Below are 26,635 nucleotides of genomic sequence, written 5' to 3'. Positions count from 1 at the left end.
TCATAACACTCAGCGTAATCCATGGAAGGTCTACCGGTTGCAATTTGAGATAAACCCTCCCGGATTACACATGTCACGGAATCTTATAGGTATAAATTATATACTGTACGTTGGCGAATCTCATTTTTAGTCTCTGCTATTTCCCTTTATCTTCCGCGTGCAGCTCGCAGACGGAATTCAGCACGACCGTTCTTTCCTCCTAACGGTAGCAAAAAATAGCGTAGAAGAAGATTACCTCCGAAAGCCAATCTTTTTAGAAATTTTTCATGCCCTTGCAATTAAGCGACGTATAATAAACGTAAGTTGGGAGGTATATCCAATAATATAGTAAATTTTTATTATTTTATCGTTCTCTCCCCGATGATATTTTGTTCAAAATTTCACGACCAAAATTTGTTCGAGAGACAAAATGTACTTTGTTTTAATAATCCGATTGACGAGTAGCCTCGTATTACATGCCATTGTTCTCAGCAGGATTAATCGCATTTCGTTACGAAAACAAATAAAATAAATAAAAACAACACTCCTTTCGTTACTGGCCAGCCGTATAATCCCTAACTGTTTCTAATTTGTTATAAGTTGTTGCGTGGAAAGAGGAAAAATCCTGTAGTAACAAAAAATAAATAAATGTGAAACGAAAAAGAAAAAACAACTATACATCAAACTCACACATGATATTACAGATATACCTGTATCCAGACAACGGTTTGTATATATCAATGGAAAAGAATTAGCGCTAAAAGTTAGTCGGGCGAAAGTCTGGCCCTCGGGCAGTTGAAAAAACTCAACAGGGTAACAGCTGTTGTCGAATTTCTGTTCCGAATGAGGTCGTAGGTTATAGGTTGGTACACTGCCGTGCTTGGGTAAAAGGCAGTAAGGTGTAAAAATTGAAAACAGAGAAAACTGGAATCCAAGTTTTTCACATTTTTAAACCGAATTAATAATATTATTTTTTCGTGATAATTATCGAGCGAGTAACAATATGTCACATGACTTCATGAAATGTCATTTAGGTGTAATTTTAGATTACAATTAGTCGAAGTGCCTGAAACAAGTGACGTACTGCCTTTTATTTTTGTAAATCGAAAACCAGTAACATTCGATTCACCGCCTTTCTACTCTGTGAAACAGAATTACTGCTCTTTTCAAATTCGAAGTAATTCATTTCAATTACTCGAGCAAACATACACTCACCTCTGATATAATTTTCTGGACAAACGTGAAAAAAATGTACCACGGTCACGACAACCGTTTTAATATGATATATCAACGATCCAAAATGAGAGAGAGGTGAATTACCACTGGAGCTTTTTTCCTCTCGTCAATGCAGATAAAAATATAATCGTAATGAATAATGGTAATGAATAGTAAAAAAGCAGTACACTTTGAAAGCTGCTGCTTTTTTGATTTGGAAAATGAATTTTCTGCTTTTATATTTAGGAAATGTAACCGATTTGAAATATTTGACAAATTTGAAAAATTATTATCTTGTTGAAATAAAATTCTTGATGTTTAAATTTATAATTCATCTGTTGAATATCATCGGAAAAATCTATTAGCATCAAAATTAATACAAGGCAGTAAGTAAAGGTTATTGCGTATTACCTTTTCGCTAGAATCAATCGCTGGTGGTATTTTTCACCTTGTTATTTTTCACCTGATTTCTATTCCTCGTCGTGTGTGCATGAGTAGGAAATGCGATACCGTATTTGGATTCTGATGATACGATCCCTGATAAGATCGATAGCAAACTATAAGCGTCGTTTTTTCTGACGGATCCGACGAAAGGATGAGTAGAGCTGAGACGGATTGATCGTAGCTATATTTTGAACCTCGAGTTTCTCTGGTTTCACAATCAGAGGAAAAAGGAAGTCTTCGCAATCACCCCGAAAATAAAAAGTTGACTTTACACTAGACTTCGACGTTTCAATGTCTCGAGAATCACCCCCAACCATTTTTGGACGGACATCTGTGTGTATGTGTGTACGAATGAGGTAATTATTTAAAAAACAAAATACCAAAAATTCACATAAAAATTTTGATATCTTGAGTATGGATGAATTGATTCCAATGAAAATTGGCACCGTGAGGTTTTGTCGGGTCGCTTATCCCGAACCTAAGTTCCGATTTGCGAAATTTAAATTTGGCGTATTCACTAAGCTGAAGAAAAAAAAACTAAAAACATTTGAATTTTGATGGAATCGGTACTCGTCGGTTTGTTGGGTGGCTGATCACCAATCTGAAGTCAGATTGCGAAATCCAAAATGGCGATCCAATACGTACCGATTTTGGTATAAATTGGTAGGCGGAGGTTTTTCGGTTTATCGGCAACGAACCCAAGGTTCGACTTCCAAAATTTGTAATGGTGTATTCATTACAGTGGTTCAAAATAAAAAAAAAATCGTCATATTTTGCATGCAATACGGTATCCAAGAGCTTTCAAATCGCTAATCACAAATCTGAATTTGTGATTAACGATGTAGAACTTACCGTCTTCCCTTGAATTTTGGGTATCAAATATGAGCGAAATGCAGAAAACAATGGTCTAATTTCCTCGGTATCGTGTGGTAATTAGCGCAATTAATGTCGAGGCGCTAATGTGAATAAACTAATCACCTTATAAACTCCTTTTGTCGGTCCTATATCATGGAATCACTATCGTAGGGTCTGAATACGCAGGCCTATAGTAGGTATGAGTAATCGCCATAGGCTCGTCTGGAACGGACGTCGCTTAACAAGATTTCCTCGAAACTCCCTCAAATAATATTACTATGTTATTACCATTATATTATGGTAGAAAGGTAGATTGAAAGTACAATTAGTATCACGTCAGCCGGATATTGAAAGGTTTGGGTATCGGAAGTGGAAGCTGAATGAAAAGCAGCAATCCAATTAGTGTGAAAACTTCTAATAATGGAAGGCGCAAATGTTTGCCTTCGACGTCTAAGCTATAGTCGGAGGAAATAACAAATCGGTACACGTACTGTTTATGCGCGTTTCCTTATTTTATCATGCCGTATGGGATGTTTTTGGCAAATATCACGTTTTCAAGTACGCTGAATCCAAAAATGACTTTCATTTCCCTCCATGACGCAGAGTGTTTTTGAAAAATACAAGGTGTTTGCATAAAAAAAGGATAACAATATTGATAAACACCACCATTTCATTACAATGAACTAAAAAATATATATCTTATAAAGTTGAGCAAACAATTTCTTCATAAAATGCACTTAACTTTCCATGCTCGTTCCTTTCGCTTATAGAAACCTTATCTTCTTCTCTTTGATACGCCTCCGAAGAAGCTTTCACTTTCCATTTTCCGTTTCCCTGTTTGTATTTATTCTCGCGTCTCGCTCTAATACGTATTAAATGTAAGTAAGAGATCACTTGTGCATAGGATTCTTAGTATCAAGAATAGGATACCAGATTCTGAATTAATCGGGAGTTTAACTCTCAACGAAACTACAAAACACGAGTTGAAGAAAAAATCTGACGTGATGGAACATTTTGAGTATTTTTCCGGGCTTCGGTGAGTGAAAATCTGTAAACAAGAGTATAAAAAACCTGTGCAGTTTTTGTGCTGCAGACCTGAGTTGTTCAATTTTTGGCCAAGTGTATCGGTACTTGTTGTGACCTGTTCTCAGATCGCGAGTGCTCCTCGAAACTTTTGAATTTATCGAGGTCTATTTGAATCTCATTTCTGGCGTGCCTGAAACTTCGGAAAACGGGGATTTCAGTCGGATCGTGACGAGTATAACACGTAATATAATAATGGTATCGCATATTCATTGTGGTGCACCTTTCCTGGCCTTACACGATGGTGTTGGTAGAGCTGCTGAATAATTCGTGGCACAACTTGACGCCGTAAAGCGGTGTTACACACGTGACTTGGTTTTCTAGCGATTTGCAAGCAATTTGCACTCACTTTGTCGTCCGATGGTATATGCCTGAATAAATCCAGACCTACGGATAGGCAGGGTGTAGTAGGTGTAGGTAGTAGGTAGAGTGTAAGAAAAGATTTCGGGACGAGCCGACGTTGGATTATATAAGATGCAGAAGGATTGTCGAGATATTTCAGTAACGAGTACATTAGAACCTCGATAATCCGAACGTCGGCTCAAAAAATACATTTTTCGTGCGAAATATACATCGTTGCTCGATGAAAAATGTCGTGTACGAAGCCAAAGTAATAAAATAATCGTTCGGTGTTTGAAAGATGTTCAGTGTGTATTTGGATGTTTAATACCGACTGTTTGCAGACTTAAATTTGTGTAATTTTGACTATCCGAACTAGACTCGGTACCAATTAGTTCGGATAATATTGAGGCTCTGCTGTACACAGTTGCGATATCGATGCGACGTTACTTACAAGGATGACGCTAATGATATTAGCGTCGGGGAGTGAAACCCATGACTCGTAAACCTTTCGAAGCAAAAACTGCCAGATCCGGACTCGAAACTTGGTATACAGCGAGAGTCTGACGACTTTTTGATTCTTCGAACTCGTTTGTCGACCCTCCCCAGGGATCACGATTTTTTTCCATTCCTTTCATTCGCTGTATAACTTTATTTTTCATTTCCATGAAATCTTGCTTGCTTTTCTTCTTTGCCCTACTAATTTCATTCTTTCCTCCGCCTTTCCCCTCAAGCCTATAGGGCATTCCATACCACTCCGACCTGGTCTGACACTTCACCTCTCGGATTGGACCGGCGATTTTTTACATGATTGTTCTCGCTTGAAAAGACACACTCTTTTTTTCAGATTTATTTTCGACTCGATTTGAATTTTCTACAATTTTTTAAAACGATCTTATTGATCGACATCATTTAAAAATCTGAAAAAATTGTCAAAAAATCGTGCGTCAGATATAAAAATTATTAAGCTCAGAGCCAGAGTGGGGAGATTTTTCCTTCTTACTGTTTTCAAGCTTTTTCCAGAAAAAAAAAAAAAAAGAAACGTATAAAAAATTAGACGCGGGAACATTTTCATATGTCGCATCGAATTTTTGCAACTTTTTCCAGATTTTTAAACCGTGTCGATCAATAGAATCGTTTTAAAAAATTGAAGAAATATCAAATCGAGTCAAAAAAATTTGTAACAAAACCCGAGCGCCTTTCAAAGTGAGAGCAATCATATAAAAAATCGCGGGCCCGATCCGAGAGGTCAAGGGTCAGACCCCGGTCGAAATGGTATGGAATGACCCTTATGTATGTCGCGTAGGCGAGCCCTCGAAGCTCGCCTTGCGACACTTTGAACTTACCGCTTAGTCTTCCGCTTTTTAGCAAAAGTCGGACGGCTCTGCATTATTTCCGGTGATGCAGACAATTGTTCGAATTAAGACTGTGCCCACCGTTAGAGGCTGACAATGAAATGCATCGCTTTGAACTGCCAAGTCATAGCTTGTCGCGACTGTTTGGTCTGTTTCTTCGTCACTTCCATCCTACATTCTTCGTTAGTCCTTCCTCTCAAATATCTATGTACAAGTTGCCTACAGATTAAAGACGATTTGATTTTTTGTAACGACGCTCACGCGAATGAAAACTTGTATCAAATTGTTTTCCTCGATAACAGTCAACTTTTCGCGGTTTATCGTTACCGATTTGACCGTGCATGATTTAGATGAAAGATCAGCCGCGTTCACTCTGTGAAATATTGGAAAATATTTCGCCTGTTTTGACGTGAAAAACATAAAAGCGATGGCCATTGCTGAGTCAAAAGAGAACGATTTGGCGATATTTCCTCACAATTTATCGGTGTATCATTTTTTACAGAAACTTTGCAATGCCTTATTCACAGACTAGCTCAAGTCGAGACTCATCCCTCTTCAAGGGAATCATATTACAACGATGCTTATCGTCGTCTGAATATCTACACCGAAAATCACTATACACACAATACATGTACACTCTAGGTTGAGGAAATTCAGTTATAAGTGAAAATGACTTGAACGTGTCTGATAAGAGTTGTTCGAGCGGAATATTCCAAGGATATATGTGCCCGTGACCGATTAGCTTGGAAATGAAAGCTTCACGTTGAGGGGCGGTGAGGGTCGGTGTTTGTATTTTCTTTAAAAAAAAAAAAAAAAAACACCCACAAATAGGTACGATTTTAGACCGACCAAACCGTTCACCCCTCCCTTAATCAAAGACAGTCTAACGAATGGCGGAGGTGACAAGAGTCATCTTAAAAGCCACAAATCATGCAACATCCGCAGCGTGCTAGAGAGATTCATTGAAACCGGAGGGCCGATTTTTTAAGGAGGTCGAACTTCGCGCTGCTGACGCGGCGATGGACTTTTGGGTAAAGTTGTTCTATTGTACAACTTTGGAATTATTTGAAAATCAGTAAACCATAACAAAGGGCGATATACCCACTGACACTTTTTTTTCGACAAAGGATATTTTCATTCAACCATTTTTTCCTGCCATTTTGTTCTTCTCAGTTTAATATGTGACGGCGAATGGAGCGAAATCAGTATCGCCCAAAAGACTAGATCAATGCTAATTTATTTCATCGCTGATTTTGAATCTCAATCACGGCTGCAGAGCAAAATAAGTCTTCCCGTACGTTTTAATGGTAAGGAAGGATGCAGCTGCGTCGGTAAGGCTATAAACCGGCATGAAATCCCAGAAAACGATGCAAAGCACTGATTGGAAAGTTAATGGAAACATTTCCGAGTTAATGAAACCTTATCGCAAACTTTGTACAATCTACGGAAAAGATTGCGGCCATCGTTCAGTTGCCTCAAACCGTCGAGCGCCTTTACTATGTATGGGGGGTGCTCTCGATACGGCCACACACCACCTATCCAAAAGTTTAGTAGGTACAGGAGGATGTTAAGAGTGTGCAACTACGCGTTGAGAAACTCGAATTACTCCGAATGCCTTCCACGACTACCAATCACAGCCGATGGAAGTAACTTTTATCCTGACAAAACCCAATTGGCCCCGGCTATCGTATAGTCGGCGTGTCAGAGCATTGGGTTCGTTATACTGTCAATAGGTCCAAGGTACCGATGAAACTTTCAAAAGAGTTCCAACTTTATAATGCATCACCACTTCCAACCAACTTTTACATTCGCCAATCGCCCATAAAACTGTCAATGAGTAGTCATTTCAGTAGGTATCAGGTACGAATCTATGAAATCATTATTTAAAAAATTCTATCACGTATTTTGAGAATTTTTTTTCTGTTTACTTAGTACTACTAGAGTTAACTTGCGATTTTTGAATCAAATGTACGTACTAACGGCAATGTTGATATTTAAATATTCATCTACCCTCACTAGTTGTTGTTTATGGTGATTTTAAGCGTATTTCGGGCTACGTAAGTACAAAAAAAAGAAAAGGGTTGAACATCAGTTTTGAAGAAAGTAGAAGAAGATGGGACAAGTCTTTTTGATTTAAAACCTAATGCTGTTCATTTTATATCCAAACATTCAGTTTTATATTCACTATATATTTTTTTTTTCACAATATTTGTTCAAAAATCTGTAAATATGCGTAAATCTGTAAACTAGCGCTATATTTCAATTCAACATACCTGAATACGTAAAAAAAAAGTATTACCATAAGTTAAGGGGGAAATTAAAAGTTATATTTCGCAGGGGCTGTATAATCATTGAGAGAGCTTCTGCACGCGGCATTTGTAGAGAGAAAAAAAGTGACGGAATTAGGTTGCTATTGTGGCACGTCGCTTGGCGTGCGATCATGAGCAGAGGATTCAGGGGTTGCCGTGGTAATTAGTTATTTAGCTCGTATAATTACATAGAAGATGGGTGGTAACTAGGACGACACGATCGTGCTTGGAAGAAAGGCTGGCTTACGGTTAGGTTCGAGGCTGCGGATGATCAGTTTTGCTGACGGTTCACCGAGCGGACGTATGGAACTACATCCGCGGTCAATAAAAATGCTAATGCATTGACTTTCGCTTCTTATGTACGAGTACACATGAATCGTAAATTCGCCTCCCCCGCTACCTCCATCTCGTAAATTAAATCTGGTGAGATCGTCGATACCTACAATTGACGAGATGGCTACGGCTGAATTTAGGTATGACCATGGAATCTGCTTGTGGTAAAATTTTCTCATCTTGCCTATATTTTATCACGACATATTTCGTGTGAAAAGTACGTGAGAAATTTACGAGAGTACGATCTACCTGCATTGGGGCAATCCGTAACAACTGTTGACAAGAATAAATTGTTGTTTTTTTTTCGAGCTCGTGTTATTAACGGTATTTTATTGATTTTTCAGTTTAGAAAGAGGCAAAAGAGAGCCCACACTTCACTTAACCCTTTCGGCCACGGAATCCACTATAGCGGCACTCTTTTTCTTTGTCATTTCTTTTATATATTCCACGCGAAATCCCGACTTTTTTCCATTACTCAGGTAAAAAAAATATTTGAACTCTGAAATGATTAGGATTTTCTGTGAATCCGTAATTGTTTCTAATTGTCATAAGTGAACACATGCAAAAAAAAAAGGTATTTTCGTGAATGTAATTCGTTAGCGAAGAAATTTGATGATAACGTATACTAGAAACGCTTGAAATTCATTGGTTGACAAACAGAGATCTCAGAATGGCCGTAAGATTTATAAAATTCAATGCACAGGGGTAGTTTTCACCCGCTTTAGGTGCGTGTAGATAGTATTGAGGGTGGCATATATTCTCGACCTAAAATCGCGCTGTCTCGAAATAAATATTCATATAAATCTCATTCAAGAACACTGTCTAAAACAGTATTGATTATTCACCCCGTTCTCACCACATTTTAGAGGTAGTTTTCAGTTTGAATACATTTTTTGCATCAGATTCGCATTCAGCGTCGAAAAATATCTAGAAATCGTATAATTTCACTTCCGTGTCGAAAAATAAAAAAACTGAATTGCGTGACTAAAGGGATTGTCTCGTCAATGCACAAGACAGACCCGGAAAGTTAAGTTGACACATTTTTATACCTACACCTAACACTTTAGTCGCATGAAGTTGGAGATTACATCACGTGCAATAAATAGGAAAAGTATAAATTAAATCATTTAAAGATATTGGCACATAAGCCGGTGATGTAGAGCTAAGCGTAGCTATTGCAAAAAAATGTACAGATCTACTACCCGAATCTAGAAATCAAAAATCTCGATTTCGAAAATCAGCAAACAAGAAGTACGGCTACCTACAAGTGGTCAACTACGAAAAGGAGAATTGAAATAACGCAAAACACGAAACGAATCATCTGTTCACCGAGGAATTAACTGAATCGACAACTTTTCCACTCTGGTCACCTGCTCGAAATTTCTCGACATGATCTAGATCCATAAGCCGCTAGCTTCTAGTAAACCGTCGAATTTTGAATTTCCTTTTTTGTTTGTTTTCATAAATTCAATTTACAACAGTTTGACGCTTGTGGTAAATGGACACGATATTCTTCTACTTTTGCTACTTGAAGCCGATGGTAATAATCAAAATTTCAGCAATAGGGTCACAGAAGTTCCGGCGCCACCGTCAAATACGGAGATATTAAGTTGATCGGTAAATGGGGGAAATTCCGGTCACGTTTAATCAACCCTTTGAAATTTCATTCGATGGCGATGTGTTCTCATATACATTCGCCTCGTATGGCGAATTTCTTTATCACTTAGAGATTAATGTAGTCGTTTTACCGCTAGTTGGTGAGAATTTGCCACCTATTACCTTTGCTGAATTTACTCATACACCTTACCAGGTAGCTTACTCAATGTTTTTTCCAAACTCGTTGTTCTTCTACTGACAGGGCTCGAGCATCAAGATTAATTAGAATGAATCTACCGAAACGTGACTGAGGATTGCTGACCTTATAAACGGGGCGGTTTCTTATGTGGAATGCGGTAGAATTACACGCGTTCGGTATATTAGATATTCAAAATAGGCGACATGGGGTGAGTGAGGGAAGCGTGACTCGTTGCGTAAACGTACCCTACCTTTCCTCGTCCCCAAATTGGAGACTCACGCGACTTGATCGAAAATATTCTGGTGGTACATCAAGTTCAATTATCTCCAAAGGGTAGTGATTTATTTTTCATTTCACACGATTTGGTTGAGGTTGCAGCGTGACACGCGATCTAGTCACGGAAGGACTGGCCCTCTTTTTGACGTTCGTAAATTCCTTACTGACCTGGAATTCAGAGAGAAGGTCCCTCCCCCCTAAAGATTTTCCGAGTCATAGGAAGAAAAAGCTGCGGTGAGAGGACTTGGAATTCATGTCAGGATGTAAACGAACTTCACATCTGTGAGGTAACACCATTTATCTTGGGAACGAATCTTTCACATTCCTCAATCGTGAATCACTCGCTTCAAAACGCGCCATTTCGTGGACCGGAGTCTTTGCATAAATTTTTACGGGTACTCTGGTAATCGAATAATTTGGCAATTCACTAATTCGCCGTCTCTTTCATTTATATCTTATGTACCTGGTTTCCAAACAAGTGGAAAAGCGTTTCGGTCGTAAGCGTTAAATGTATACAACGCACCACGGTCGTTAACGAATGTGACGAAAGCGGACTTACGATTAATCACGATAAGAGGCCCTAAGATGGAGGAAATAAACGGTACAATTACTTCGGACTTGAAACATTGAATACTTTAAATATTGTAGTAAGGAATTCTAGAATTTTGCATCTTTTACTTAGACTTAATTGGTGAATTGTAGTTTCCTAAAAATAGATTCAATTAAGACTGATAAAAAATTGCATTTTCTTATATTCACTGCAACTAACAATATTTGGGTCAATTTTTTTCCTTCATATACCAGTGTACGCCTGAGGAAAGTAGAACCCGATCCGTCCCGTTTGAGTGGGTCAGAAATAAGGTTGGCACCGCCTGCTTTTCACCCATGCCATTGGGCGTGTGTTATTCAATGGGCGTACTGCATTAGGCGCCAGCGCTGCCAACCTAGTTTTAGACCCGCGAAATCTAGGGTAGTCGGATTTGACAGGTCAGTTTACTGTTGATAATTCTCACGAGTAACTCACATTAACGGCAATTTGGAAAGAATCCAAGTAAGCCGAAGATGCACACGCAACAGTTTTGAAACAGCAGCTATATACTTGTGAGTGGTGATGGAATCTCATTTCAGAGATGAAAACCAGAGATCATATTGTTGTCCTTCCTCTACCATTGCGCAGTTCTCAAAATTTCAAATGACAGCTGCTTTCGCCAGTATCGGATTCGAGTTGTTGTGCTCGTTGTTCCCTCTTCAACCCCCTCCTCCCACCTCTCGTTGGGGCTAGTAGGAGTAGGTGTATGGCTTCTTCCGGGTGTTCATCCCCTCGATCAAAACCAGAGATCATGTTCTTCAGTCGCCAAAATATCAAATAACAACTACTTCTGGCTGCATCGGATTCGAGTTGTTTGACCCCGACCTCATTTTCCGTACGTATTCCTGTATCTGATCGTTATACTTGAGTTAATTTTTAAATTTCAGTTGCTCTATTCTTCAGTATGATTCTTCATACCTTTGGCCTTAACGTCCTGGTATCATAAAAAATTGTTTCATTCTATTCTATCCAGTGGGCACTGCAACGAAAATTATGAAACTTGTCACAGGATACGTATGTTACATACCTACATACCTACTACACGCCTACAAAAAAGACGAAAATAAAAGAATACAGGTTAGTTATATTTCAAAGTGACGTTCGCACCCCGTCTGCGGAAAACATAAAGCAAACACCTTGGAATAGGTTGGCGCCTACGCGTTGTCGCTGCTTTATTACCTTTCATTTGTACAATTAATGTAGCTTTTAACAGCTCCCGACGGTAGGTACTTGAAACGCAAGAAGAAGTACGACGTAATAATTGGGTCCGAATTTACCAGTCAGACGCTGAGTTTCGTCTCTTTCCATCACTTTTTTACAATAATGCATTAGGATTGAACGCGAATTTTCATGCCGTGAACGTTCTCGGTCATATACTTCTACTGATTGCGTGATCGCTCCATTGACCTCGACTGTTCAATTGCAGTTATCGGGAATGGAAAAACGAACAAGGAGAACACTGCCTACGTCTATTTACGCACCAGCGATAAAACTTTCACCGCTTACAATAGGCAAGCGACAATCTATTATTCGGTCTTTACCGTTGTTCGGCACCAAGAAAAAATTGCTGTTGGATTTACAAAAGTTACAGTTACGAAAATCGTATTATCATCGACACCAAAAGTTTGGCGAATCTAAGTCTAGTATATAAAACCGTTACAAAGTCTTCTGCTCAGTTTCTTCAAGACTAACTCATTTCTTAAACCTCACACGTTTTCGCTCTCCTTCGTTTCTTTCACGTTTTTCACCTGCACGGGGTCCTCGCCTACTAGTCGAAGAACCGGGTACTTTTTTCTGTAGAAGTTCGCATTACGAACCTACTTTTTTTTCTCCAACTCCTCGACTACACCCTGCGACTGTTTGATTCCGACATAAGCTTGCCTTAAGGCTGCTTGAAATTGTTTTTATCATTCAAGTCTGGCTTAGGGGAAGACGGAAAAATCCACATTAGCGAGGGTGAATGGACGCTTCGATACCCCGGCATTAGAAGCTACCAACATGTTCGCCGCACGTACCGTAATCCACACGGAGACGACCAAGTGGAAAGCATTGGTAATCTCCTGGTGAGACGAGATCTTAACGAGCTGTATCATCTTGCGAATCGATAGTTCGTCGAGTGTTGGGGTATAGTAGAGCACGACTAGTGCCTAATGTGGAAGATGCGATTAAGAAGTTACATGGGTTTGGAACTTTCGGAAAATTCACTCTTATAAATTTTTTTCAACCCTCGCAACGCAATGTCACCTCTTAATGCCTTCCTATCAATTTTCGCTCGAAACTTAAAACGATATTCTGTTAGTCAAAGAATTTTATACCTACATAGGTACACGGTGAGCTTTCGTTTTGTCTGACTGTCAACCTGCCGTCAAAACCATATCGGGTCTGGTATGAAGGAATGGCATAAAGCTTATTAGTATTAAAGGAGTAGTAGAGGTAGCTGTAACGATCTCTCGGCCAAGGCATTCGGTTCTCGCTGATTTTAACGACCGACATGCCAATCGTATAAGTTTCGTAATCACCAGCTGTATCAGTTCTTGGACATTGATCTTGAATATAGATGATATGGGGTCACTTCTGACTTAGCCACGTGATATAGCTATACTTCATAATTCACTGTTGTCAATTTTTATTTGCGCATTACCGGTGTCGCCATTTTTCTGACATTAGACATGGTCTTCCATCACAGTAGACCGGATCGACAGAAGTTAACTCAGCAGCTCAATTGGCGGATATGATTAACAACGGCGCCGCAAAGTTCCTGGGTTTACTCATCTGCACCACAGAATGCCTGTAATACGAGTAAAAAACTGCACACATGATTCGAAAATGATTATTTTTTGCCCATACATAATTTGAACATTAACATCTTGTTTTATAACCGTTGGCAATGTATTATTCTGTCATGCAATTAGGTTATTACACTGTTCCTAGATGTTCAGGTTCATAATATTTCAAATTGCGCGCCTCAAAGCTGAGAATACTGTTCCAAAACATGGCGGCTATACTTTTTCAAGGTCTGACAAAATGGCGGTAAAGAGACGGAAGAAACTGACTCGATCGTCCTCTCTAGTTTAGGTACGCAGTGTCTGTAGGCATACTGTGATTTAATCAAATTTCGCACCTCTCGGAACGATATGGATTCATTACATTTGAAATTATGTGGTCTAGCAATTTCCGTGAATCGCTGGTGGCGCCTTGACAAATGTAGAGGAGACACTCGGAGGAATAAGATACGACAGGGGTGACAGCGGATTGCGCTGAATCTAGAGCGAAAATTAGACGTGGAGAGCCACGCCCACAGATTCATTGCGTGGCTCAGGACGACCAGATTCTATCTCAAAATATCGGTTGATCAGATCCTTCGCAACACACATACTTGAAGCTCGATAGATCGCCACTCCTTTCTTGGAATTCTCCGAAAGTTCCTGAAACATACAAGAAGTTGACAAATAGCTGTAGGAATTGGTTCCGCTTTCGTTACGACGACGTCTGCAAATGCGGGACCAGAATTGAAAATATACGGTAGAAAGTTATCAATCTTCTACTGTCCGCATAAAAGGTGAGGTAAATTTCGCATCTAGGGGGAAGAGGCAGAGCGTTTATAGAATTCTACGATTTTCGTAAGTATTCAGCTGCACGTTTATTCCGGGATTTCAGACAAGGTAAACCTTTATAGACATTCAGATGAGAATTTTTGAGTTAAAAGAAATTTCGCGTCCCGCTTATTGCTGCCACTTACTATCGTCTACCTGCTTATTCAAAATTTGATCGAATTTCAGATACATATAATGTATAATTTTAATGCCCGATGCATTCACACGAAATTCAGCATAAATCCGGTATTTATAGGTAGCTACGCCAAAACTGTTCCATCCCAAAGAGGAATAGTCTCACTTTGACTCTACTACCCACGGTTAAGATTTAAAGCTTGAAATATGTACTATTCAATTTATGTGTCATAATGAGCAATTCAATGTCTACACATGATTTAGCAGAACGATATTTTTTTATTTTCATTAGATAATGGTTGACGACTCATCATTGCGTTGCAGCTTCGGTGTGATCTGCAACAAAGCTTGGGACAGTAACAATATATTCATGAAAGTCGACTACTGTCGATTATATTTTCCGGGTTACGTGGAAAGATGCGTTTTTAGTAGTCACGTTTTCCTCCCGGTTCATATGAAGGTACAATTATCTGTTGATTGCGAAAGCATACGACGTCTTCGGTGGAACTGATGAGAAGAATTTTATGTCAATCTTAAGGGGGTGCTCTGGTCGGTTTCGACGTTAACGTATATATCTCCAAGCTTCGAAGCCCACGTATCTCAAATGCGATAAAGGGCTTAACAATCCCATTCTATCGCAAGTTACTATTGCAATTTCGCAGAATCCGTGTCTTTTCTTAATTTCTGCGTCAAGTGAAAATGTGTTTTAGTGTTTTTGTTCACAATTGTGTATAGAATGGGTCTGTTAAGCCCTTTATCGCGTTTGAAGTACGTGGAGTTTGATATTTCGAGATATATACGACAACGTCGAAATTGACTAGGGCACCCCCTTAAAATTTCGTCAAGGGATGGGTGCCTTTGACACGAGGCCGTAAAAATTTTTATTTCCATTTCAAAGCGGTAAACATCAAAGAAGCTGTAGCGAATCAACCAAAACTCGTGTTTCTGTTTCTGTAATACAGGGGTATTCACAAGCCTAGCTGTAAAATTGAGTCTGCGTCGGCATACAGTTTCGAATTAATCTCCTCTCTGACCACATTCATCTTCAAGTATAAATTATCAATGATTCATTTCTCATTGTCTTGTTTTTCTACACTAGATTAAACAAGCAAAACTCCGGCGACTACCATTCAAAGATAGGTACTATCTACTCATTCGAAGGAGAAACGGTGATCCCGATACTAACTGTTCTCAATCAGCCCTGCAACCTCCCGGTACAATGATAATACAGTTTGAGGAAGCTATCCATCAGTTTTGCATGCATTCGTTCATTTTTACATCACGTTGGATGCAGCCGTGATATCACAGCTACTACAAATCAAATTTATGGTGACTACAATCCAGTTACAGAAGTTGAAGCGTATTACAAGCACAAGTAATGTAGTTTTCCTATTACGTACCGATTTAATCAACTAGTCAGTATACCCACTAGCGGTTAGATGACAGAGATCCGCCTAGGAAGCATACCTGTATCTAGGTTCATAATGTAGGATACTCTCTACCGTGACGCTTGTTTCGTTCTATCTACGCTCGTATACCATACCATACCTACGATGGTTGCTCCCGGCTCGAATCTCTTGGGCAAAACTTAAGATCTAGGCTCTTGAATTATTTATACACGGCAGTCACCTGGTTGCACCTCATCCAAATACAAATACAACCGCAAACTCAAACGTGATACGATACGATTCAAGACTCCACGCGTAGCTTATGTCGCCTGTGGGGGTGCATAACTAATCGATTTCTCCACCACACCCTTAGCGGATTTCTTTCAAGTTCTAATAATGCAAGGGCGTGAAATATCATTGAGAGAAGCTTTAGTTATTTGAGTGTATAAGGACATCCCAGGTAGTACACTTATCCAGAGGCCGATTATTATTCGACTACGAAAAATTCGACGCCGTTGTCAAATTAAAAAAACGTTGGCTATTTTTGAATGGCTATAGATCGTGAAAAAAACTGGACGTGAAGTTGACATGCGGTATAATTTATGTTTACGAATGTCCTCTGAAATGCCAAGTATAAGGTGATTTGAATAGAAAACTCGTTGTCACCTTATTCCACTTACCACTGAAAAGTCAAGTGAAAGTTTTTGATGTTTTTCAGACAAATAATTGTTTGTGTGAGCGCATTCATGTGACGAATGAACGTCAACGTCTGGCGGCAGTTATACTGACCAATCGGTATCTCATACTTGACGCCAGCCGACTATTAGTCCACGTAATTAACCAACTTGCAAATCATCGCCTTTCTGTCTTGACTGTTCACAATCAACTGAAAACCTAATAATAGTTGACGTCGGGTGCTGCCTTTACCACGACATTTCAAAGGACATTCGCGCACTTTTAGTCAGTGTACGGTCAACGATAGGCTCATAATATGCCTATTCCCAGTTGACTTGAAATAGTTGACTCAGAATTTCTGTCGCTATTAATTAAGTCAACTAACAGCCAATAGTGTGCTACCTGGGCTTGCGTTATTTTACACTCTTTCTTCGTTTTCTTATCGAGCGTCGACCAATCATCGTTACGTAACCCATCCAATTCTCTTCAGTTGATTGCATTTCGAAATGTATCTATTGCAAAAATTTTAGAGCTTTTCCCAATTTACGAAATCGATAAATATTATCGAATACGAAAACCGTTAAGTGTCACGAGACCGTTTGGATTAAATTCAGTCCTTGAGAATTCTCATTTTGTTTGGGTGTGGTGTTGTTTTTCGGTCAGTTCTTTCCATCAATGAGACAGACAAGAGCTTCAGCTCCCTGTGCTTGAGCGCTAATGTATATTTTGACCATAAATACACACATATACGCGTACACGTATACATAGGGACGGAAAGTTCACGATATTTTTACGACTTTCCTGAAGCCATTTCCCCGATGTTTCTAATAACGACGTACTCCTACGCTTCCGATGTCGCGCAACCACCGTTTTTGGCGTTCTTATGGTTTGTCTTACCTATAACGCTATTCGTGTTTTACGATCCGGGTGTGAAAATATAGATTGCCTATTCAAAACAAGGATAGCAAATTTTTTTTCTAGGTGACGACTTGTACCGAATAATTACGATCAATAAAATGTCGGTAAAGGCGCAATAATACAAGGTCTACAAAATCTTAGCGGTGCAATCGTGACAATTGGAAGTCCGTAAAATTTGACGAAGCTGACACGATGTGCCTGTGTAACACGGCGTCTAATATAAAATTCACACGCGGTGGTTATTCCCATTTTCCGTTCGACTGAATAAATATCGTGCGAGTTAATATGCGTCTCTTCGATTATCGAATATAACGATTATAATTGTATTTGAATTGGGCAAATATTGCGCTTTCGTCTGGAACGTGGACAGCCATATGTATAACTGACCGTGAGCTGATAAACCTTGAGATTAAAACAGAGAGGCAGCAATCGGCAGCCATGATATCAGCTAGAGTAAATATTATCACTTTCGCATAAAAACCCGTAGAAATGAAAAAACAATTGAGAAATAAAGAAAGTTCGATGTCTCTGGACTTGTATGCAGCCGGAAATGAATTTGACGCTACGCTGCGTCGGACCGGCTTTAATTGGACCGGGATAACTTTTAGCTCGTTAATCTTGAGGGAAAATTTGCAGTTGTCTAAGTCGGATTAATTCTAAGGCTTCTTAACAAGCTTCTTAATTAACGATTATATTATACCTGGGCACACACGCGAGATGCCGTACTACCGAGTTAACACGTGAATGAAATAACAAGAAAACTGTTACGGAATTATCTCACTTTGTCGACGGGAGAAGGAAAGATAAATTAATGAGATTATACGTAGCCTGTGAAGTGAGAAAAATAGGGTTGTTTCATTTGGACTTTACATAAGGCGACTACTGAGACAAAAAATATTCTAGTTTTTTCTTGAATTACAAACGTGATGTATGTTAGGTGCCAACAACCGTTCCCGTGCCCGTGGGAAATGTGTATGACATCTCACATCCAATTTGCTGGAACACGTGCGACAAAGATTAATAAAGGCCATAAAGACCCATCAACTGCGAGTTTCACTTGTTTCATACATGTCCTCCGTGGATTTGCCTACAGTATTTTTAAAATCCTGTTCCAGCATTCGGCGTATAATGGATTTGATTTAAATTTGTTTTCTGATCCTGTCACGTGACGTGGAATGAACATTTTTTTGAGTGGCTTTAACCCATTCACTCAGAATAATTGAAAGCTTTGCGTACATTCGACCTTGATGCGTGATGTTAACGGTCGAAGCCCGTTTTTCTAAGACTTGTCCAGCGGTTTGCCAAACGACGGTAGGATTTAAATAAATTGTGGTATCAAGGACGGTAAGTGGACGCGAGGGTGGTAATCACAGATGTAATCACTTTCCGCCCGTCATGAACATAATTTTTTTGCTCCTAGTCCATTTCGAAGTTTGCCTTTCGCGAAGGCTTGAAAAGTGGTTCTTTTAAGGGGGGTCGGTAAAGAATTGTTTAGTCTATACTGTCAAGCGCTACTTACTCTGAAAACCTTTACTCGGTCGGACTTTCTTCATACTTGATTTTGTCAAGTTCGAAAACTCTCTACGGTGGTAACACAGCTTGCAACGTATATTTTCCGCTTATCTTCAGCGTCTAAGCTTCTCACGTTACCGACCCTGAAGCGAAGTTTCGACCCCTTGCCGAGAATGTAGCGACACACTCTGATTATCGACGTATGGTAAATATTTTCGTTCTTATCCATTGCTGACGAGGCACTCCGGATTTCGTGTTTAGCATATGAATCTACAGTTTTATTGAACGGAACCCGCGTCACAGTTAGGTTAGACTAACCGAACCCAACAACCCATCCAATGGAATTCATTCAAACCTCGACCATTGCGTATTCAAATTTATCCGAGTTCCAATTGTTACGTTGACTAGGACTAGGTTACTTACGTAAAATAAATAGTGGCAAATGTGGAACTGGTCTCTCCTGAGTGCGAAACTTACGCGAAAATTCAATTTCATTAAATTTTATACTGCAGCTGAAATAACGATAAGACTTCCTAGCTCCCATTAGGTGTTAATATTCATAGACTTTGGCTAAATCCGTAGACTTTTTCGAACAAGTTTGTTTCATAGATTTGTAGCGACGCGACGGATCAGTGGTAGAACGTTATTTGACGAATTTTTTTTATCTTAGTCGATGTATTTAATGTTAAGTTTGCCGAGTTTGCAGATTTGTGGATGATTCCGTCCGAGATTTCGCCCCGATGTTTTTGAATACGGAATTCGGATGGATATAATATATAGGTAATCCGGTGGAATGTATCTTCGCTCCGGAGACTATAAATCTTACCGTCCACCGTGCCGCAAACCTCTTGCGTTAGAGAAGAGACAAATGACCACGATACCTCGGAAAATTGACACACATTTACCGGTAGCTCCGTATACACCGAGGACATCCATCTCGAACAAATTGAAATTGTATACAGTAGCTTTAATATATTTACCCGGCAAGTCGGCGCAGTCGTATGTCTCTACGATAACACAAGCCTGCCAAATGTAAACCTGTAATTTCCCCCTTAACTAATAATGCTTCTTTTTTAGGTATTTAGGTATGTTGAACTGAAATATAGCGCTAGTTTTTTTATAGCACATTGAGATTTATTTTTATGCAAGATACGCATATTTACAGATTTTTTGACAAATATTATGGAAAAAAATAAACATATACTCAATATAAAACTGAATGTTCGGGTATAAAATGAACAGCATTAGTTTTGAACAAGGCTTAAGAGACTAGATAAATCGAACAGACTTATGAGATCGTTTTCTACTTTCTTCAAAACTGGCGTTCAATTCTTTTCTCTTGTACTTACGTAGCATCAAATATGCTTAAAATCGCCATAAACAACAACTAGCGAGGGTAGATGAATATTTGAATATCAACACTGCCATTAATATATACTTATATTTAACAAAGAAATTGGAAGTTAACTCCAGTAGTACTGAGAAAACAGAAAAAAATTTCTCAGAAAATTTACGTGATAGAATTTTTTAATATTTTTTTCATAGATTCGTACCCAACACCTACCGAAATTACTACTCAGTCTTGTATGGGGGAAACCATCGCAAGCCTGTGTAACGAATGGACGGTGGTGAGGTACTATACCACATCGGCGGGCACACCGATGGTGTGAAATCAGCGAGTGTATAAATCAACCCTTGACACGGTATTTTTCATTCGCCTTTCAGGATATTCCGCCGCTGCTCTGCTGGCCATAGTATTCTGCATCCCGTTCGCTCTGAGGGTTCTGATCCACAAGGAAAACGGTCGATGGAGTAACTGGCATCAAGCGTTCTACCACGTTCATCTCGAACTGTTCTTGGGAAACGCATGCCTCGGTCAGTATTCTTTGAAAACTGTATAACAATGGTTACCCACCACCGCGTTCGCCCGGCGGTAATGCTCATTTATTATTTAATTATACCACCACGTCCCTTCACAGGGGTTGGAGTTATGATGCTGTTGGCGTTGACGGTCGAAAGATACGTGAGCGTTTGTCATCCCGGGCAGCACACAAGGCCCCTCTGCGGTCCGCCTCATCTGACGGTTGTTTTAATACCGCTAGTCACATTCGTCGTATATCTGCCGAGTGTCTTCCGCGGGGAAATATTAAAGTGTCAGGTGGCACCTGCTGGTCCGCTGATTTACCAAAAACGAGACAATTTGCTCTTCCTCAATCCCGTTTTTTATCAGGTGAGATATCGACGCCGGATTTTTACCACCCCGATACCACTGCTCGGTAGGTATCCTCAAATTGATCCCCCTATGTCCTAGATTTACAAGGTGGTTCTTGAGGTGGTGTTCAAAGTCGCCCCGACAATTCTACTCGCTGGGCTCAATCTCCGGATCATGATTGTATACAGAAAATCGTGCGAGCGGCGTAGACGAATGACGTTGTCCAGAACCGTCAGCAGCGACGAAGACCCGAGAACTTTCGCCGAGGAGAGACGGCTCGTCTTACTTTTGGGAAGCACAAGTATACTTTTCCTCGTATGCGTCACTCCCATGGTTATACTAAACGTAACGCTGAGTGAGAGCAACTTGATCCTCTACCCTTACCAGGTGAGTACAACGTCTGGAAAAGATTACAAGTACCTACACCCGTCCTGTCATGGGTTATACCCATTCGTTAACAGCAATTAGTGCTGGAGGTGACGATGAGACGAGAAACAATTTCTGTCAAATATGATTTACCGCAGTTCCCATCCAAGTCCGTATCCAAGGCGCATGATCAATCATATATTTTGGTATATGTTGTCTCAGGTTTTTCGAGCACTGGCCAATCTCCTCGAGGTGATAAATTATTCCATCACCTTTTACATCTACTGCCTGTTTTCCGAGGACTTTCGAAACACACTGATACGAACTCTGCAATGGCCTTGGGGCCCTGCGGGAAGACACGCACGGGGTGTCCCGATGAAGCATTCCCCCCTGCCAAGGCCCACGACCACAACGACGCCACCGACGACAGCGGTCGCAACCCCGGGTCACGTGGCACGGGCCAGTGTCTAAAGTTCTGAAACCTGAACACGTAAGATTTATCGTTTCACCGTATTTCATTTCTTTGGGCATTATGCAGTGGTCGTCGGAATTTTTTTTCCCCTACCGGAGCAGAGGTACGTATTCAGGTCTTTGGGCTGCCTGAATATAAATTCTTCGGCTGACGTGTATTGAGAAAAATTTTTCAAAAAATTTTACTTGAACTACACGCAATAGACGTTAGACTGATTAAAAGTCGTGACCGAGTAATGGCTAATTGACGGAAAATCGGAGTCGCAATTTAAATCTACTCAAAATGCCACTCGAAGTAGAGTTTGAATCGAACAAATATATACCTAAATTATGAGAGTGTTTAAATGAAAATTACGTGCAGCAAAGTACAGATTTTATCGCAAGTTATTACATTACGCTGATTACGGCAAAGAAATTCCATTGCCTCGGATATCAGACTGACTGACATGAACAATATGTAAGTATTCGTCTAAGTAAAGCTTTTATGGCAATGCATGACGAAGGAAAATGAAGCCACGTGGAAAGAAAAAAAAAAGAAAATAAAACTAGAGAAATGCTTATTTTGAAAGGTATCTGTGATCATATGTACGATGTAGATTTTTTATTGAAATTTTACCTATATTTATGAACGATACTTACAATTAATGATTTTAGGTGAAAAACGTTAATTTTCTATTCACGCCGTATACAATAACATACATATATATATATAATGTATGTATGCTAATCAAATACATCTGTATTGTAAACATGATACAGCGTACAATCGTACGTATCTTTAACACGTTTTTCCGTGCGCGAAACTCCGACAAGCATCTGTATACATGATACATGTACCAAAAGTGTGCGAGCATGTTAACAAAATTTTAAATAAAAGAATGCTAAATAACAATTAACCCCACCTACATCATGCTTCGGAAAAAAAAGAACGAATGAAAATTAAAGACGAATAAAACGGTATCAAATTAACGATCGCATGAAGTTTCGTCGTACGCGAATTACTAATTATTCAATGGTTTCAAATCTCCGTATTGAATTATTACTGCCACATGTTTTCACTTACGATAAGCTATCCGTAAATTGTGACCTTTGTATTTTAATCTGGATTAATCGTACAATTACCTGGAGTACCTAACTATAAAACAATACATTGCTGTATAAGACAAACAATTCTGTGACTTTCACACACAGCTGGAAAGCACAAATAAACCGCGTTTGTCCTCCATATACCAATTACCGAAATCACCCGAAGTTTGTTTGAACGTCGTTTGAACATGTAAATGTGACAACTGATAATCCGTGATGATTAATTATACTCTTAATTATACTCCAAGCTACACCCACAAACAACAAATGACTCTGTATGTATAATGTAATTAGTTATAGTAAGACGATGCTTCTCCAAACTCAAAAATATGCTCGTATTAATATGGATATTTATTATATGTAACATATTCTTCGGCTGACAATGAGTTCTTACTAAGTGTCGAAAAACACCGTTGGAAACAGCGACTTGATTTATATAAGCCTATCGTTATCAGTACGTGTATCTATACTGCTTTGTTACCGTTGGTACGTACCATTGAGGCTACGGCATTATCATTATTTTACGACTCCACCGCTATTACTCATCCCATGCGACACACGCTATTTTTTGCAACACCTGTGAAGAAAAGTTTCATTTGAGAAGTAACGAAGGTGCCACTGATTACGCGTAAAATTGGGGTCAAGTAACTTACGCTCAACGACACAGTCCGTAAAATTTAGTTACATATTCAAAAGTGCGCTTAATTGAAAGAAAACCCGCCAGTGTGTAAAATACAGGATTTCAATTGTGCGCATACGCCAACGTTATTTTACCGCACTGTTCAGAAATGGGGTAATTTACACACCCTTCACAGACTTTGGAAATCGAACTTTCAAATCGAGGTGTTGTAAAAAAAAAAAAAATTTTCTCAAATGCAATACGTATTCCCGACTAAATTGTAATTCGACTGTAATTAATTGTTTCTTGTTAAACGGTATATTTTTGTTTGTAAATGTATCTAAATTATAACTACACTATACCTATAACTATATTTGATTGAAACGCATTGAATAAATTATATTGACGGTCCTTCGGTAAGTGGTACCTATACGTATAACGGATAATGTGTTTACCTATACTCCATCGGCGTTAAGCGAGGCAAAATGATTGTACTCTCGCACATTAATTGTCGAGTGGATGGATGGACATGAGCCTCGCTGTAATACCAAATCGGAACGTGGGTGCAGGTTAAATGCAAATTTTAATTACAGGCATGCCTGCATCACCGTTGTGCGGTCTTCGTCAAGTTGCAAATTTGCAACTAGTTGACGTGGTTACGATTCGGCTGAATCAATATACATTTGATCAGAGAGCAAGGTGGTACGACTTCTGGAGGAGCTGTATCGGGTGTCATAACGATAAATACTGCTTAATCTTTCAATGCACGAGCAATTACCGGTACGTAAGACGCGTGTAGTGCCAAATTCCCGAACTGCGGAGAGTATCGATTAACTTATTTTAAAATATTCCACAGATAAGGGTTGCGTGCGGAAGGAGCCGTATACGTAATATGTATAGGTATAATGTATACGGTAGGTGGTTTAGCATACGCGAAACCAATCCACGCGTAGAGCCGTTCGCGACAGTTCGAATATCCTCATCAGGTCAACCCAAGAGTTAAGCAGACCAACGTCGTTTTCCGTACCCAGAATGCGAGCAAAATCACCCATCAATGGGTAAGTTTATGGTATCGAGTATCCAAGTAGTTAGTTTGCTATTTCCTGGAACGCGCGCACGAGCCGAAGCATGATAACGCAATCCAAATGAGCATTCGATAAAGTTTCAGAGCAATCAGATATGGAATGCTTTCGCTGAGCGAGAGTGCAACAGCTGAGCGTGTCCGCGAACGAGTGTAACTGTACCTGAGCTGTTTGAATATAATGTGAGAGTAATGATCAAATTGGCCTGCAACGATCACCCTACGTACTTGCGGTGTGCCTATTTGTACAATACGTATAATAGAGAGCGGTTGGTGGTGATGGAATGAAAAAGGATCGGCACCTTCGGAGAGTGGATTAAACACTCGGCCACGCTTCCAGCGTTCATCAGTTTGATCTCAAGTGTGTATTAAGCTGAGCGATGATATTCTTACAATTAGATGAAGATGAAGTTCCTGGTTGGCTCCCCTCGGGCTTTGCCACCCTGATCACCGCACGGCGGTATATAGTGGTCGCAGCGAAGGGTTCGGGGTGGGTCGATACAGGGTAGCTTTGGCGTTGGCGTTGGCGTTGGCGTTTGCGTTCAAGGGTAGGACAGCCTGTCTGGGACTTTCCCCAATTACACCGAAGCGCAAGGCGGTCGAGTGCAACAAACAGATCGATGCCTACGCCCTCGGTGTGTCAACCGAGCATTTCCCTCATTCTGAGAGAACCTCGTTCCTCCCTCGCTCTATCTATTCTACGTCTACTCTGGTGTTAATTAAAAATAACAAGATGGGGTAACGTAACGTGGGCGAACGCCAACGAGAAATCGCTTTAGTTTACAAACGGAAGAAGCCTTTGAGAGAAAATTCGAAATATACATTTTCGGGCAACCATTCTCCTTGCCTAGTTAGGTGCAAGGTCGTCTAGTTAATTAGTATAGTATTTCAGGGCCGTATCGATCAAGTTATATTCGAACGACGATTTCGTTCCAGCGTATCCTTTATACGTGATTAGGTTTTTCGGATACGAATGTCATCTGAGTTTTGACGGCTGTTTGTGATATACCACGCACCATCTCTAAACTGGTTGAATGACAGAAAAACAAAACAAAAAACACTCGGACAGCCGAATGTTTTTTCAGTACAGCAAAACTATCTTCCTCCGGAAGCTGATTCGCCACTTTCCCGTAAGACCATCGAACTTTTTTAATAATCGTAAGGATCAAACTTCCCGCGTCAGGTTTCAGAAACGGTCCGGGAGCTGCAAGTCTATGCGTTAACACCCATGTCGAGCGGTAGCGTGTACCTACTCCTCATGTGGTTACATGAACGAAGGACCGCCGGAAATGGAATTCTTTATCGTTTGCAGAGCGTCATAAAGTGCCTCGTTGTTCCAAGTTTAATTTAAATTGCAGGAAAAAATCCAGACGTCCCAATGTTTACAGTTCTTCGTGGAGAAATTTGAAGGGTTCGTAACTTCGTACCTTGATGCTTCTTTCCCGCCCATCCTCTCGCCACCTCTTTCACTTTTCTCTCTCGTCGTCTCACTCTATCACGCCGAAGCAACAGCCCAAGTACCCTGTATAGGTACGTACTGTGCCTTCAATACCTACCTATACTATGGGCGTATAAAAGAGTAGGTACGTCAAGTTTCCCGTCGCGTATAACTTGGTCAGCGATAAAAGCTGCTGGTTATAAACTCAGAAACGTTTTAAGAAAAGTGATCATCAATCGTCGAGGCTCTACAGCTTCGGCATGCGTTGTAAAAAGACGAAGCGACTTATACTTTTGAGTAATTTATAATTTAGCGCAGGTATCCGCACGGCGCGTAAACTCGGGTAACTTTTTTAACTGTAGCCACCGCCGTTCGAACAAGTATAACAAGTATAATGAAAATTTGGAGGATGGTAATCATGTGCTACTTTTTTTTACGTCAGATAGCATGTTGCTATACATTTGACCATTCGACATTCAGAATCAGATTAGTTGTTTCTATTGCAGTTCCGAACCGGGTTGTGGGGATTTACTTGCGGACTATCTATAAACGGGATGAAATCAGGAAAA

At 39.9% G+C, this 26,635-nt stretch overlaps 1 protein-coding gene across 2 annotated transcripts in view; it reads left to right on the top strand.

The window, feature by feature from the left end:
* The window catches only part of LOC124212447 (probable G-protein coupled receptor B0563.6), a 45,168-nt gene extending 21,343 nt beyond the window's left edge, over positions 1-23,825 (top strand). For both annotated transcript variants that reach the window (XM_046612482.2, XM_046612481.1), the window contains exons 3-6: positions 20,519-20,668; positions 20,773-21,023; positions 21,105-21,392; positions 21,594-23,825. In XM_046612482.2, coding sequence (XP_046468438.1) covers positions 20,519-20,668; positions 20,773-21,023; positions 21,105-21,392; positions 21,594-21,842 — 938 coding nt within the window. In that variant the 3' untranslated portion in view covers positions 21,843-23,825. The remainder of the gene's footprint in view (positions 1-20,518; positions 20,669-20,772; positions 21,024-21,104; positions 21,393-21,593) is intronic.
* The last annotated feature ends 2,810 nt before the right edge of the window (positions 23,826-26,635 follow it).

This window comes from Neodiprion pinetum, chromosome 2, assembly GCF_021155775.2.
Source record: "Neodiprion pinetum isolate iyNeoPine1 chromosome 2, iyNeoPine1.2, whole genome shotgun sequence".
Lineage (NCBI taxonomy): Eukaryota > Metazoa > Arthropoda > Insecta > Hymenoptera > Diprionidae > Neodiprion > Neodiprion pinetum.
Note: the sequence above shows the minus strand (reverse complement) of the source record. Positions and strands in the feature narration are given on the sequence as shown.